Source organism: Passer domesticus, chromosome 2 (genome assembly GCF_036417665.1).
Source record: "Passer domesticus isolate bPasDom1 chromosome 2, bPasDom1.hap1, whole genome shotgun sequence".
Lineage (NCBI taxonomy): Eukaryota > Metazoa > Chordata > Aves > Passeriformes > Passeridae > Passer > Passer domesticus.
In genome coordinates this window covers 52,118,883-52,135,996 of record NC_087475.1, presented here as the reverse complement: position 1 = coordinate 52,135,996, position 17,114 = coordinate 52,118,883, and the positions used below count along the sequence as shown (strand labels likewise).

Here is a 17,114-nt window from a genome sequence, read left to right as displayed (position 1 = left end):
GAGGATTGCCATGGGAGCATTATTATTACTCATTATTTCAATTGATTCCAAGATAAGGTAAGACGAACCATGATTTCCCAGATCCCAAGTTTTTAGTCCAACTAAGCAAAGGAGAAAGGAAGAATGGAGTCTTGGGAGCCTTCTTGTGAACTGTCTCATTGGGTAATCCCTTTTGAAACTTGAGCCACAGTGTCTCATGTTCCAGGTGAGCAGCCCAAAATCTGCAGAGTTGCTCTCTTCTCTATAGCCCACACAACATGTACTGACTACAGTCACTGCCTCCTCTTTTTCACATGCAGGAAAAAAAAGCCTGACTTATTAAACCAAGAAGAGAGTTCACGGCTTGAAGATTTAGTCAATACCAAACAAATGCTATAATTTAAAGTTTTTGCAGCTTAATTATATCGAGAAACCATTAGACATTTTAAAGAATTAGAATACTGAACTGTTAAATATTAAGCAATTGACCCATACCTAATATAAAGTAAGTTTCTAAAATGGTCCTCAGAAAAATTTAGTAGAAAAACAGGTGTAGGAGAAAATTCAAATGTGACCCGTAAGGCCCCAGAATTTAGAAATGAATTGGGATCAGTTCATTCTTTTCCCATGGGGTAACTTGTATAAATGTAATTCTATGGTTTCATAAAACCAGGTCAAGTTTCTGTCCCCTGAGGTCCTTTGGCAATTTGAAGCATGGCAGCACTTTTTCCTGGCTACAAGTTCAAATCTGCATGCGTTCTGGATTTCTAAAAGGAAGCGATTAGTCAAGCTGAAAAGATAGACCCATCCCGTTCAGAGCACACCTTCCACACAGAAAACTACTTGCAGGGATGAGACACGACTTCACAGAACAGTATTTAGGACTAGTTGGCTCTGCATTTTCACCTCTAAAAAAAATTCCTTTTCTCTCATCAGCTGGCACATCAAAGAGCAGACAAACTTACCACATAATAATGCCAGCAGTTTTAACTAAGGACATTCTTCTCTTCTTAAAGGTCAGAAAGTTCTACTCATGTAGTCATACTTCAGAATATTTCTGAATAAATGCATTTCATAACTATTATTACTTCTCATGATATCACTGTATTGTCCTAATTTAAGACACGTAAATTAAGACTCAATGAGACAAAATCACAGAAGGAGTCACCAGAAAACATGAAACCTCTGCTTGGCAGACCCACAATAGCACAGGCTCAGCAGCAGAGAGCTAAAGGTAGTGGAGGAAACTCTTCAGGAACTCCTTCAGGAACAACCTAAGATTATTCTGTTTTACACCACATCCACTGCGTCTGGCTTCTATTGCAATGAGGCCGGAAAGATAGTGGGTTGAGTCTGACCACTCAGCTGAGCTACAAATCCCTCTGTGTGGAACCACACATCTTCTGGGTCAACTAAATAGATTCAAAGAGCAAAGGAAGGATAAGAAAGAAATTCAGGTTGTTTGAGCAAACTTCTCAGTGTGTAAATCTGACATGCACAAACTATGGCGGTGGCTGCTCCTTCTCAAGATAAAATCCATCTATCCATCCGCCACTCTATTGAGATGGTGCCACAGAAGCTCTGAACAATAAAATTTGTTGAAAGTTTATGCATTCTTAGCAATGTCCCACCTGTTGTACCTTGAGATGGCCTCAAGCCAACCCAACAGCTGTGGCTACCCCCAAACATGTTGACTAAAACCCTCACTGATGCCCTCCCCAGGAAATGCTATGGCTCCTTTCTGACATGATTTGCATGCACACCCCTGAAACAGCTACATGCTGGTAAATTAGTATTTCTAATACATTTGTCTCATAGTTTCTCAGAACTTATTTTATACACAGCTTTATGTTAAATTGTAAATTACTGTAGCAGGAGCTTCTTTTTCTGTTACTATCAATTTAAACATCATATTTCAGCAGAAAATTCATTTCAAAGGGAACAAGTAGAATCACAAACCATCTATAATGCCCAGTAATGTAAGACAAAATATTTTATTACCATTTAATGTTTATTTTTTTTAACCTGGCCCATTAAAAATTATGAGTATCAGCTTAAAAAAATCCATAACAAACCAAAACCAAAATCAAAACCAAGTAATCCTGCTTTGTATTAGAAAAATAGGCAGCTCAACTTGCACCAGAATCATGAAATTAGGCTTTACTGGTAGATACAGACACAGAGAAATAACAAAAATCCTATATGTCACCTATGTTGCAGGAACTGTTCTAACAAGGTAAGAGGGAAAGTTATTAAAAAAAAAAAAGAAAAAAAAAAGAACATATGACTTTTCACTTGTATTAGTGTATTAGTCCTTATTATATATTCAATACCACCTGAGGTATTTTCTTCCCCCATGCAGTAAATTACTGTTAAGGAAACAGAAGATAAAATGAATACAAAAAATCCCAGCAGAGGGTATGAAGCCACAGGTTATACCAAATTCTGATACTCATTCCTGTGAAGATGTTGACTGATTTCCTGAAATTAATTAACACGAAAGAATGCTCACAAAAACACTAAGATTGCATTAAATGCATGATGCATTAAAAAATGCATCATGAATCTATTTTATGCAACAAGCATTAATTTACAGGCCACTAAATCTCAAGCATTTTTCCAATGCTTTCAAACTGTCCCTGCTCATGCAAGAAAGTATTCAGCAATCCAGTTTCCTACCTAAGATGTCAACTGATTCTTTTATAGCACTTCCAAATATATTTTGCATAAGCTTGGTTTAAAAGATACATGTAGGCTATTGAAAGCAACAGTAGTTGCCTTCTTGAAGTTACACATATGGGTTGAAACCATAGCACTGTTATTTTAATGTAAATAACTAAGTCCTACAGGTGACCTTGTCCAATAAAAAAAGGTTTTTACAGCAGGCCAAGAGACTGGAAACAAATTATATGCTTCATAAAGACAGATAACATTGCCATCCATTACAACATGATACAAAACAAATTAAAGTATTAAGTTTATATTTTTACTACATTTGGAAAAAGAATAATTCAAAAATAATAGCTATAGCAATGTTTCTTTTTAAGGAAGGTTCAAACTATCAATAAGCCCTGACTAGATTTATCACAAACCTGTACAAACTGCACAAAACTATACAAATTGCTCAAAACTGTAACATATTGTTTGTACCTCTCTTAAAAATATAGTATCTAATACCAGAAAATGGGGGTTTTTTGTGTTGCATATATTAAATCATGATCCAGCTATTAAAAAAAAATCATTAGTAAGGATGAGAACAACATGAAATCAAGGTTACAAAAGATGTTATTAAATAGTAATGCAACATATTACCCGTTTCCTTTATATGTTGCTTTATATAACTACTTTCTTTTTGATTCCTTACAATCATTTCATGTAAAATGAAAAAGCAAAACATTTCCCAGATATAAAATTCAAAAATAGTTTATATCGTACAACAGTTTGTAAACACAAGCACGTGCTGAGAGACATGTCCCAAACAGCAACTTCTACTCCAAATGTAAAATACCTATTACCTGGTCTCAGTACAGCATGGTTAACAAGTGCTGCAACATGAACATTCAGAGTTATGAACTTCAATCATGGCATCGTAACATTACAAGTATATTTCAGCTGTCAATTATGCTAAAGCATGTGCAGCAGTCCCACGTACTCCCATTCTTCTCCTTCTCCCCATCCAACTCCAGCATGTAACTCTTGTTATTTTGTCAGTCAGGTAATCTGTATGCACACCTACTGTGCCCTCTCATTCAGTCATACAATCTAAGGAACAAAATGAATGTAAAAAAAAATACGTCTTAACAGCTAAGGTGCACCTTCTTCGGTATATTTAGTATCACATAAAATTAAAATGTGAATAAAAAAATTAGTCTGAAAGCTTTGCTTGAACCCAAGGTTGTTTCAGATCAAAAGGGATTTAGACATAATTTAGCCATTTGGGCAATTCGGAGATTAATTCTATAAATTATAAGGATGAATAAAATTTTGTTACCAAAACAACTACTTATTTTAATGGAAAAAAAAATCCAGTTGGTGGCAAGATGCACCAGCAAATTTTAATTGCACCTGCTCCATTGTTCCCGGACTATGGCTAATTTCAGCCTTTCAATGGCCATAAAATCCCACTGTTCAATATTTGGAACAAAAAATGTATTTCTTTTTCTTACTGAAATAGTTTTCTTCTTCATGATGAAGATGCAAATTATGTGGGATGCAAAGTATCTAAAATAAATTAGTTTTGGAGTGAACAGGGTACCTTTAAACAGATAAAGGAACAGAAAGTTATGGTAAGTGTTACCCACACAAGTATTCTCAGGAGTGCACTATAAAAACTTTGGAATATTTTATTGTATCAGAAACATAATTTCATGAACAATACCCAAAAAAAGCTTATATTATTTCAGAAAGTTTCTGCCTATAACTAGTAATGTGTTTTGATACCCATCATTTAGAAGATCTTCTCATTCAATTTGGCAAACTGTATTGTGTGTATTTATCCACCTGCCATAGGAGGATGCTCACCCTAAAAGCAATTATCACAAAACATTGTTTAAAGCAAGGTGAACTAAAATACATTTTGTGATCCATTTCCTCAGTTGCATGCAGTTTCATTAGTTTTGGTGGACATATCCTGAGCTACTGCTCAGGGTCTGTTTGGTTAAATATCCCATCTCTAAAAGAGACCTACAGAAATTCACAGAGGAGAAAGCAAGTTTTCAGTATTTTCAGAGTTATCCCAGCAACCACTAGGACTGACTTAGAGTGGAAAATTCCAAACTGGGATCTAACTGGATGGTCAAAAACTGATCCCTCTTCTGAGGAAATTGAGTCACAGTATTTTTCTACTTAATGCTATGGAAAATATACTATCACCTTTTCTTCTGAAGAAAAAAAAAAACCAAAAAAAAAAAACCACCAAACAAACAAAAAAAAAGCTTAAAACAGTTCACAGTTATTAACAGTCAATGCTAAGATTCCACATTTTGTAGATTGCAGTTGAATATTCTGCAATGCCTGTGAAATGAAACATCAGCACTTGTTAGGAGATGCCCCAGGCTGAGCACAGTATCACATAAATAAGTAGAACATAGTGGGTTAAGGATAAAGTTATTCCTCAAAGCAAACTGGATTTTATTATTTGAAGTCACAGACATATCTTGATTTGAAATATAAAGATTTTTGGTTTATATTTCAGGATTTTTGAAAATAATTTAAATGATAATGGAAAAAGAAAAATTCTTCCTTAATTCACACTGGAGAATTATCTATATATGAATTAACTCTCTAGATCATAATAGCTTTTTGCAGATGACTCTTCAGCTGTATCATTTAAATACGTATTTAGGCAACTAAAAATTTACTGTCAATTCTTATTATGTCAGTCCACATTATGGTGCTGTTACAGCATGCACATTTAAAGATTATTGAAAAAATTACTGTTCATGTGCAGTATATAATTTGCAAAAGGTTAATCACTATTTTAAAACAATGAATGGAATTAACTCATAATGCAAAGCAGATGCCCCAAATGTTATTTTTAAAACAAAACATATTTAACTTATAAAAGAACAAAGAGGATCTAAATCCAGTCCTGTTGCTTAAAACCAGACAGGCATCATGGTTGTTTTGGACTCTTGTTTCACTGGCTCATACAATTTAGATAAAACTCTGTAGTTTCTAACTACTCTCTGCTATCCTACAGCCATTAATGAATTTTTACAGCTAAACTTGTAAAGCTCCTCCATGACTAGGCAACACTGGCAATGGTGAAAAAGAGATTTACTTGTACCAGACCAGCAGGGATTAGTAGTAACAATTTAATGTATCAATTAGGTAGTTCAAAAGGAAAATATTAAAATTCAATGCAGTGTATGAAAATTCTCTACTTTGTATGCAATTCACTTTAGATGGCCAGTCACAAAGATGGGCAAAAACAGACATCTGAAATTATCTAGGAACAGGGGAAAACAGAAGAAATAATATATGGCGGTACAACAAGATTAGTGTTTCCAACAAGTATTCGTAACCCACTCTGGATTACAGAATATCAAGCAGGACAATTTGTAAATAAGAGTGCTTTGAGTGCATTTTGGTTTACAGCGCTGAGGAGGGGCAGAGAAGAAGCCCTGGGTGGGCACAGCAGCCTCCCAACACAGCCCACAGGGATACACTGTGGAGCACTTGCTCCATGTGCCCAAGGGGCTCAGCAATCCCAGGCAGGGGCCTGTGGCTCTCGAAAGAGCCTGGCAGCCTGAGACTGAACTGAGCCTTTGAGCAGAGATGGCAGGGGTCTGCGGAAATAACAAAGCTACCCATATATCCTATTCTTGTAAGTAAAGTTGATACTGACCTGACAATAAAACTATGCTTTTTTACATAAACTACATCTGCCAAGAAAAGATTTCTTAATTTAAAAAAAACACAAAAAACTACACAAAACTTTACCAATATTCATAGCTATAAGATAAAGGAGGAGGTACTCAAATTGAATTCTTGAGGAAGATTACGTAAAGCAATCAGGGAAAAAAATGTCCCCCTGCCCATCACTAGCAGGCCCTCACCTCCCTGCACGGGAACAGCATCGGCAGCGCTTCTCGACAGGCAGCCAGCTTTCCCAGCGAAGTGTTCCCTTCCAAAGTATCACATACCCTGCTACTGCCAGCGACTCAAGTATCAGATTAAAGGGATAAATAGTTCTGTCCTCTTGCAGTAAGTAGGGGGCAAGGATCTCAGCTTTTAAACTACAATATTTACCATTAAATACATAATGTAAGATAGAGATTAAAGTACTGTAATTATGAGTAACTAGAGTATTTTATTTTGTTTAAGTCTAAGGAAACCACTTCCAAACCTTTTACTCCTTCTTCATAGTTACTACAACTTATCTTCTGGCCTTCCAGAAGTCATCTTTGCTTGTAAAGCCTTCCACCTTTCTGCTGATTATATTTTAATAATCTGTGGCAAGAAGGAAGGTCATCAACATAAACCACAGGTACTATATATTTGACATTCCTTCCAGCTGCACTTGCTGACCTGTTCATTTAAAGTATCTGTGATCTGTACTAACCTATCTGGGTGAGAGACTCCTTTAATTAATACAAACAGGAAAAAAAAAAAGCTATGCAAGTGTGCAGTATTCAGTAAACAAGGACATGCTATGTTCACATAATTTGAGAGAAACAGAAGCTAGAAAAGAAGGACTGAATAACTGCCGTGTAAGATGGGCTTTGAAGAGAATTGTTGTTTCATGCTCAGCATCTTTCCCCTTTACATTTAAAAATCAATTAGGTTGTTTTCCAAAAATTGTAAATAGCTTCCAAAGGCTGCAAATAATTCCCCACTTTAAGTATGAATGTCAATGAACTCATTCAAAATCATCTTCAAATGTCAGAAAAGATTAACATGTCCTGGTCACAGAAGGGAGGTCAGAAGAAAGCGCACGCTTTTAGCCTTTACTCGGGTGGGCACGATCCAAAGCCAGCCTGAATCTATGGGAAAACTCCAGAAAGGGACCCAGCATGGCAAAATTCCACAACAAGTGCTCAAAACACAAGAGACCAGAAACAATCTGAGATCAATAGCTTCCAGGTCATTAATCCTAGGCAGGTGACATCCAGTGCACAGTTCGCTACTCTCTTTCACCCACACATTCAAGAAACCTGACTCGATTGGCATCTAGTAGCTCTAAATATTTTCCATGTTTTGCCTTTATCCTTCCCTTATTTGTTTGGCATATGGCTTTCTAGCATCCCATTAATGTCAAACCGTTTAATCGGAATGTAAGCTAAATGCACAGTTTGCTATTTCCTGGATTTCTGTTTGGCAGCCAATGCTTTTTATGAGGAAAATAAAAGCAAAGGTCAGTATGACCAGAAAAGAAAAGTCATCTTCCATAACGGAAGCTTATTTTTCCAGTGAACTGATACACAAGCCTAATTTAGAAAAAGGTCCTTTAGTATCATGTTATTATTAGTAGTATCACAAATAAACACAGAAACCAATTCACTTTACAGACTTCCACATTAAGCATTCAATAGAAAATCCCTTGGTGTTTTATTGATTTTTGTTTTATTGATTTTTTAAATAGCAATATCACAGTTAAAATGTATCATTTTGGTGAAACACATCTAAAACTTTTCCGTCTCGAAATAAGTTATTACAAATTATTTCCACAGCAACTGGCAACTAACGGTTCAATCCATTTAAAGAACAACAAAGTAATGGCTTTATTTGGATGCCTTTTTTGATTAAATCACATATTAACCTTGATGAAGCTTTCCAAAAAGGGATTAGCGTACTCAAGTGCATCAGCTGATTATGAGACAAATATAACAGTGATAAGATGCTGGTTCAAAATTTTTTAATCTGATGAGTACAACAATTTAGCCGCTAGGATGGAGTTGGCTCTTCCAGTTTCCATTTCAACAGTAAAGTGTCCACCCGGGATACAAAAAGACATCACCCAGCTAAAGTATGCAGTAACTGAGAGTTAGGAAAGGTCGCTTAAATCACCAAACTGAGTAGACCAAAATAGTCTGCATAATTACTGTAATGTCAGAAATAATTTAAAATAATTTGTAAAGAAAGAAGAATTAAATGTATTAGAGGGGAAATCCAGAAAGCAAATACAGATTTATCTTCCCATTTTGACCAAAACTCACTGACCCACTTTGCTTTATTCGTCTATACTGTAATAATACATTTTGCATACCTATTGTATATCCTTTCCATTAATTTATTTGCTTAATGGATGTATAAGTAAGTCTACTACAATTACGCTTTTTAAGGGTCAAATCCTACTCACTTCTGAACCCACTACTGTAATTTCTACTACACTGGATGATAACACAGCAGACGTCAGGAACAGCTGAAACACAGCCGATTCTGTGCTGTTGACATAATCAAGCCATGTTACAATCAGGCTGCCAAACCCCTTTATAACCCTGCCAAGTCCAGGAATTGGTGTCTCCATAAGCCCCCGACCACCCCCGATAAAAAAGAAAGTTTCTGTATTTCTTAATTCTACATGTTCAAATTAAAATTCACACGGTTATGACTGTGGCAAAGTAAAACTTCCATGAGTTTATTTTAAGGACCAAATCTTGGAACTCTTACAGAGTTGTTGCAAGTTATACACCACACGGGCACACACACACACACACACACACAAAAACCCCAACCCAACAATTGTCTAAGAGCAGCTATTAATATTCATGTTGATTCCACATGAAACAACAGCAGAGTTACCCGAGCAGCTACAGTTATGTCAGCGCTTGGAAGTTATTCCAGGCTGTTTTGTCCTGCTGCCCTGAATATTCAGGAACTTCAACAATCCATCCAGCAACTGCTACCGCAGAGTAAGTGCTCTGCTTCGCCTGGCTCTATGCTAATGACTGCCAGGCACCCTCTGCTGAATCGGGGGGGGATGAAGGGAAGGAGGGGGGATGTCACACGCCCCGCCATTGGGGACGGGACGGGCAGGAGCACGGCATCGCGTGGGGTTAATTTCCCCACGTGTTGGTTGTTGCTGCACCTTGAAATCTGACAATAGGAAAGTGAAACGAGCCCGGTCTGTTTGTTTGGGTATATTGAAAGTAGCATCGGGACTTTGTCCACGACCTCCTTCCTCCGTGGGAAGTTCCCGCCGCCCCTCCAGCGCGGCACAGCCCGAGCCCCCCGCCCCTGCCTGAGGCAGGGCAGAGCCCCCGGGAACTGGAGGCGCTTCCGACCGCTCTGATCTCGGGGTCACGGCAGTTATGCGATCCCTTCTCCTTAGCGAGCAGATTCAGCCCTGTAACCTACAGATTGAGAGATAACAGCCCCACGCTTTCGCCCTCCATTGCAAAGGCGGCTGCTATTGCATCAGGAATTTCCTCTTTTGCCTGCTCCTTCTATCCCCCCGACACTCCTCCCCGGCTGTGGCAAGTTTGGGGCTCGCCTCCCCCCCGCGCTCTCCCCGGCCCTCGGGATGCGGGACAGTCCCGCACCGTCCGCAGCCGCAGCGCTGCTCCCCGCCCTCGGCGCCGTCCCCGCCACCGCGCCCGCGTTACTCTGCGCGGCAGCAGGATCCAGCCTTGCCAAACCCCTGCCGCGCTCCCGCTGCCCCCCGTCTCCTCCTCGGCTGGTGAGGGCCTGGAGCTGCTCGCACCTGCTCCTCGGTGACCGACACCCCCACCCCCCCCACCCCCCACCGAGGAAGCAGCCCAGCCCGGCCGCCTGGCACCTCTCCCCACTACCCCAAAGAAAAGCTGCCTCCACCTCCTCCTCCTCCTCGCCGTCTTCCCGCCCTGCCTTCACCTCCCCCGTTCGCCATGTGGCAACTGCCTTACAGCCCTACACAAAAAGTGCACGTGCCCCCGCGGATGTGTGACAGCAGCTGATGGCCAAGCGGCCTCCATCGCTCCGAACGGGCCCGGCGCCCCATCCCAGTTAACGCGACACCCCAGTGCCTGTGTCGCCGTCCCCCCATCAGGACCGCTCCCCGCCCACTCCCGTGCACCCTTCGGGCGGCTTTTTCCCAGGGTTGCCCGCTTTAAAGATACATCCAAGGATAAACTTCAGCTGGAGGATGGGTCAGGAAGCACTTTCTGGCCCCTTCCCACCCTCGCCGGCCCTCCGCTCCCGCGCTGCGCTGCCCGCGGCCACCCCTACCCCCGGCACGCCTCGGCCCGGGGGGCAGGGATGGGGACAATGACAGGGCGACACTTGCAAGGCGCAGCGGGAGGGGGGCACGAACACGGCTTCCCCTTCCCCCCTCTGTCCCTCCGTCCCACCAAGGAGCAGCGCCGCTGGCTGCGGAGAAGGCCGGCTGGGTGCCGGGGCAGCGCGGAGGGGCAGCGGGAAGCGGCGCAGCGCTCGCCCGGACCGCACCGCGCGGGGGTGGGACGGGGGCGGCGGCGGCGGCGGGGGGGCCGGCGGGGCGCGCGTGTGCCTTGCGGCGCTTACCTGGCGTTGGTGCAGTCATTGTACAGGGTCTCGAAATCCTTCCTGGAGATGAGTTTGCAGCGGTTGACCCCGGGCTGGATGGCCCCCAGCCCCCTCAGGATGCGGACCTGCTCCACGTTGCAGACCACGGGCGTGATCTCGAGCCGCTTCAGCTTGGTGTAGACCGTGTGCAAGCCCCCCACCAAGTGCTTCAGGAAGAGGTCGAAAGCCTGGGGCAGGCAGATGAGTTCGCAGCCTTCCACGGTGAAGGAGGCCACTTTGGCCCCCCTCAGATCCACCATCTTGCACTCGTTATTCTGGGGGGTGTTCTCCACCGGGGACGGGGTCGAGTACACGGGCTTGCCGGGCAGGCTGCCGGCCGCGCTGGCCGCGCTGGCATTGGGAGTGGAGGTGCCGCCGCTGCCGCCGCCGCTGCTGCTGCTGCCGCCGCCGCCGCCGCCGGTGCCCAGGCTGGGGCTGCCGCCGCCGCTGCCGCCGCCGCTGCCGTTACCGCCGCCGCCGCTGGTGGTGGAGGTGACTGTGGCCGCCGCCGCCGCCGCTGCGATGGGCTCCGGCCGGAATAGGTTTGTCCCCGAAGCGGCCGGCGGGGGAGCGATGGACGGAGACGGAGAGGAGGTGGCCGACGACGAGGTGGCCGACGACGAGGTGGTGGTGGTGGTGGTGCAGGCGGCAGAAGTTGAGACCGGAGGCTGAGGGGGGACCAGCTGGGTCGGAGGGATCAAAGCAGCCGGTACGGCCATGGTCACATATACGGCGGAGGGGGCAGGGGGAGGGGGGAAAGTTCCCACACACACACGCAGGGGAAAGGGGAAAAATTTAAAAAATTATTAAAAAAAAAAAAAAGGAGGAAAGGAGAGAAGGGAGGAGGGGGGAGAAGAAGGGGGGGATAACCCCAGATCAGGTGCTGCGGCGAGCGAGAGAGCAGGGGGCAGAGTGAGAGAGAGAACGCACAAAGTGTCCCGCAAGTGGGGACGGAGGAGGAGGAGGAGGAGGAGAAGTCCGCTCCGGGCGGCGGGGCTGGGGCCGAGGGGAGGGGGAGGGCAGTTTCTTTTTGTGGTCCTTGCTCTAGCACCACGTTAAAGACGAAGGTGAAAAGGAGGAGGTTTGAAGGACTTCGGTTCTCTCTGGCAAGTACATTGATCAAAGATTGAGAGGGGAATGACAGAGAGAAAATGAGCGGGGAAGTGCTGGCTGCTGCCGCCGCCGCCGCCGCTCGCTCGCTGGACGAGTTGTTGTTGTCACACGGTGCGGAGGGGAGGAGCTCCGGCAACTTGAAATACCCTTTGAAGCAGCAAAAGGCTCACTCACTAGTATTAACCCAAATTATCCAACCAGGAACCCGGAGCAGGAAAACAGCGAGAGAGGGAGAGAAGTCCCTCTCCCCCCTCCTTCAGGAACCGTTAGATTACATGTTTCATATTTCACCCCACCAGAGATGAGATGTAATTTTCCCAGCCCTTTTCAACAGTCGCTTGTCAACACAGTTTGTGGAGAAACACGAGCGTCTCCAGCGATCCCCCAAAGCCGGGCGGGAGCGGGGGAGCCGGGGCGCGGGGCGGGCGCTGGGCACCGCACACCTTGCCGGGGCAGACAAAAGCAGAAACCTCCGGACGGGGCTGTTGCTCTTGCTGCTGCTGTGGCTCTCCCGGGACCACAGACGCTCCTCCCGCCGGGGTGGGAGTTGCTGCCGAGGGTCCCCTTTGTTGCGCGGCGGGCGGCGGCGGCTGCGCGGGCAGCCGCACGCGGCAGCATCCGCGGAGCGCTTCCCTGCGGCGGCCGCGGAGCGCTGGGGACGAGGCACTAGGGCTCAGGCCGCCGAGACGCCGCGCCGAGCGGGCTGCGGCGGCACAGAAGTAACTTGGGAGAGGGGCAGGCGGGCGGCCCGCGCAGGTCCCGCCGCGCAACAGGTGCCGGCGGCGCGCAGCGGGCGCGCAGCCCCGGCCCGGCCCCTCCGCGCCCGAGAGCGCGCAAAGTCAGCCGGCGCGCTCGGCCGCGCATGCGCAGCGGGGCGGCGGCGGGCGCGGTACCTGCCGGCCCCGCGCCGGGATGCGGCTGGAGCGCCGGGCTCCGTCGGGAAAGCCCGGGGCTGCGTTCTGCGTGTCTTGAGGGCACTTCGCACTGTGAAAGGGGTAAAGAATTGGCCACTGGTACAGATGGGGGGGTCTGCAAAATCAGGGGTCGGTGCGTGCGTAGTTCTTCCTGTTTCAAAATCCACCCTGTGTGCACTTAATTGCGATGCATGTATGTGCCCATAGCCTTTTTTTTTTTCCCTGTGATACTATTACATGAGACATGACTCACGGGATGACACATCTGTAGAGTGGATAATCTCAACTGTATTAATTTGGTGCAGGGGAATTTCCACAGTATCAGACATAAACTATTCTCATACGATCTGCTTGCTTATTGTACTTTAAGTTTAATTTACGGGAATTTGTTCTAGTGCCACTTAAGACAACTTTTGCTAGTGAAATTTATGCTATCCTGCACTAAAATCTTTAAAATTGCAAATAAAACCATGAAAACACAGAGTAATATTTTACTTTAAAGTTTTGTGTACCCATAATTGTGCAGAACACTTATTTAAGCTAATTTTGGGTGGGGTTTTTTGAGAATGTTTATCTGGAGGAGCTTATACAAGTTGAGTTCCAGTGGTGGGATCCAGTGTTGCATAAAACTTGTAATTTCAAAACCTAAATACACTGCCTCTTCCTTTCTTTCACTTGTAGAAAGCCAGCTCTGTCCATATTTTCTTTCCCTCGCCTGTTCTTTTGCATGTCACCTTTTCTCACACCTTGTGAAGACAGAACAGCTCCATAAGAAGATCAGGACAGAGCCAGACACGCGTGATATTGCCACTTGGAGATCTGGGTGAACTCTAAATTAGGAAAGCTGCCACTTCATTTGTTCTCTACTTTTCCTACAACATGATTCCTACACCAGCTCTTCTGTTTTTCTATTTGCTTTGTCTTCCCACAGTTACATAATTCTCAGGGTCCAAAGGAAAATGTAGTTTAAAAAGGTTTACTACCAGGGGTTTGGGTTAACCTTGATGATATCAATTCAACACTGGGATTAGAAACCTAGAAAGAAAGATTTTTGAAAAAGTTCGAGATTCCTCAAAGCTTCTGGCACGGTAAGTGTTTCTAATTATTATGGGGAGTGTCTCAATTTAATTTAACTCGCACCTATAGTGACACACTCACATAAACCAATAAATCCTGAGGTCATTCTCTGTAAACTTCTCTGGATTGCATTTCTCTTACTTGCTGATGCTTTCGTGTAATGATATTGTTGGGTGTTTTCTTTTTCTCCCTCTGAGTTGATATCAGCAAAACTCAAATTACTGTAACTGATATTTGAAAATTCTCCCTGTGTCAAGTGAAGACTTATGGTGCTGAAATCAATAAGACTGTTTAAAATTCAAAGACCTGCAAATCGTTCTGTTTGTCCTTTGATAGGGCCTGGGCTGATTAAAATGCGACCAAGAAAGCTTAATTGCTGCACTAATTAAGAAGTCTTTAATTTCTTTCCTGGAATATTGTTTGAAGCAGGGTTTCTGTTCTGCTCATGTAGCTGTTCAGGGCAGGTATTCTCTCTCTCTCTCTTCTTTTTTCTTTTTACCATTTTGGTATATTAAAATGTATGTTAAAACAGTAAGATGTATTGACAGTGATTGTAATTTATTGCTTTTAAAAAAAGACTGATATGGAGTTCACTATTTTATTAAATTACAATTTTGAGGGCAGCTGTAAAGGGTAAAATGCAATTACAAAATGCATTGTAGCTGTTGCATTTTAAGGAATTTGAGCACTTGACTGACAGGAGCTAGGCTAGTACACCAGCTCCCTCCCCCATCTTCAGTTATTATTGATAATTAAATATTTAAATTTATTCAGTAAAACACCCCAGAAAAGTGTTTGTCTTCTGAACGTGTGTGAAGGAATGGACCGGGAGAGGGGATGCAACAGAACATAGGCACCTGGTAAGGATGAGTATTACCATGTTAAGTTCATCTACAATTTTTTTTCCCTTGCATTTCTTTGGAGTTTATTTTCCTGAGAAATACCTTTCTGTCTTGTGTCTTGTCTTACCCTTGTATGGTGACCTATTTTGTTCATTGCTTCTGAAGGGGAGAAACTAGATGATTTGACAAAGCTTTCAATAGAGTGATCAATAGAGTAATGTTTTAGGTTTAATCATGCTGCATTATAATTCTTGCAAACAGCTGCCGAGCAGAGATTCTAAGAAATGAGCAAGTGCTGGCAAAGAGAAGGTAAGTTCTGCTTTGCTTTAATCTCAGGTCTCGAGCAGCAATCCCCCTTTGAAGAGCTATCTGCTATTTAGAGGGAAGACTGAGAAAGAGGGAGGGACCTCATACAGAATCCCCCCTGCATCGCTCAGGAAAATAGACTCATAGAAATGTAAGTGTGTGAAAAGGGATCCTTCTTTGCTTCTCTTCCACCAAGACATTTACTAAACATTGACAAACACCATGAATACATTTGAGATTGATGTGAAATGTTGTATCAGTAGTAAGAAACTGGATACTGCAGTGCTGTTTTTCTAATTGTTGTGTTATAGTCAAAGTAGCACAAAACCTTGTCCAATACAAATACAAACTGGATTCCTTTCAGTGACAGGACAAGTAGATAACATGCTTAATAGATACAAAGGGAGATTTGCCATTCCAAGCACGACGTCACGCTAATTATGTTTACTCTAATTGAAAGCAAGGTTTTGGGGAACCTGAAATTACTCATAGGATATTTTTAATAGCTGAATAATAATAAAGTGCAGCAAACGTTGATCACAAACCTTTTGGTCTTTCAAAAATCTATTGGAAAATTAAATGAAAAGTGGAGTTTGGTACAAACAATGCCCCAGGGCAAAAAAACAACTAACACTAGATTTTCCAGTCCAGCCATAACACAAATCAATTTGAGCACACTTCTATGGCCAGACTGCCAGATTGTTATGACTGCTAATTCACTCAATCAAACAGTACATTAGTACACTGGGCACAAACAGCTTTAACAATAGCAGGCATTTCTGAGCAGTCCACCATATATCATAAAAAATCCAAAATACATGGCAAGATTGCTTTCACATTCTGTTTACTACAAATTGCATTTGCATATGGTGCCTGCCCAGCAGAAGAAGAAAAAAAAAAAAAGTGGTGGAAGAATGAAAGTGAAGAAACTTCTGGAGCCATTAAAAATAACTTTTAAAGTCCTTAAAAACGAGATTCTGGGAGCACTTGCTCCTGCTTGCGCTGGTGTTTAATGTGAACCTCTCAGCCGGAGAGCTGACAGCAGAGGCTGGCCATCCCATGCACAGCGCTGGATGGGGAATTGCTGCGGGCTTGGCAGCTCGCACACGCCCTGCCTAGCCCCAACCCGGCACTTCAGCGCTAGAGCGGCTTTTGCCGGCTTTACTCCGCCAGTCAGCTCACTGGCTCCCAGGGTATTCCCCGCCTGAGCAGAGGGGCAGGATTTAGCCCCTGGGAATATGCCTCAATTCTTCCCCTTCATCCCCAGGAGCAATGGGTGTTATCCCCGGGGATGCTAACTGGGGATCCGACCAGGGGCGCGCTGTACTGGGAGATGCGATAACCGACGGCTCGGGAGCCCTCTCGTCCCTTCCCTCCTTCCTCGCCGGCATCCCACACACGAACACACGCACGCCCCACGCACACGCCCACGCACAAGCGCATATATGGAAATTGCAAAAACCAAACGCCAATTAAGCTACTTGCTTATTTGCGATTTTTTTTCTCCCCTTAAATCGCTATTCTGACTTCAGAAAAGGCGTTTGGAAGTCAGTAACTAAAACAGCCCTTCTGTCGATCTGAGCCTCTCGGTCACGTTGCTGCTACCAGAGCCACATGGTGAAACGGATCGGGTCGTGGGCTGGCCCGGGATGGATGGATGGAAGGATGGGTGGATGGATGCTTGGATGGATGGATGGATGGATGGATGGATGGAGCAGTGGCTGGGCGCTGCCTGCTGACATTCACCTGACAGCTGACAGCCGAGCAGGAGAGCTGCAGCGCGGGGAGGAAATGATAACCAACTTCCCTGCGTGCTTTAAAAGAGGGCTAGGATAGACGGGGGGCCCTCTGTGATGTTTAAGTTAGGCTTGGGCTGTCATTAGAGGTGCTCAGTCCAACGTGCTAATTCACCTACCAA

At 44.1% G+C, this 17,114-nt stretch overlaps 2 protein-coding genes across 7 annotated transcripts in view; one reads left to right on the top strand and one right to left on the bottom strand.

Annotated features, from left to right (window-relative positions):
- The window catches only part of DACH1 (dachshund family transcription factor 1), a 354,945-nt gene extending 342,494 nt beyond the window's left edge, over positions 1-12,451 (bottom strand). For 4 of the 6 annotated variants that reach the window (XM_064408602.1, XM_064408604.1, XM_064408606.1 and 1 more), the window contains exon 1: positions 10,924-12,448. In XM_064408602.1, the coding sequence (XP_064264672.1) occupies positions 10,924-11,663 (740 nt within the window). In that variant the 5' untranslated portion in view covers positions 11,664-12,448. Of the gene's footprint in view, positions 1-10,923 lie in introns of all 6 variants that reach the window. The other 2 variants (XM_064408603.1, XM_064408601.1) reach the window with 2 other exon arrangements.
- LOC135295130 (uncharacterized) lies at positions 12,096-14,351 on the top strand. Its single transcript, XM_064411228.1, has 3 exons — positions 12,096-12,168; positions 12,364-13,052; positions 13,653-14,351. Exons 1-3 carry the CDS (start codon positions 12,096-12,098, stop codon positions 13,722-13,724), a joined length of 834 nt encoding a protein of 277 aa, XP_064267298.1. The 3' UTR covers positions 13,725-14,351.
- The last annotated feature ends 2,763 nt before the right edge of the window (positions 14,352-17,114 follow it).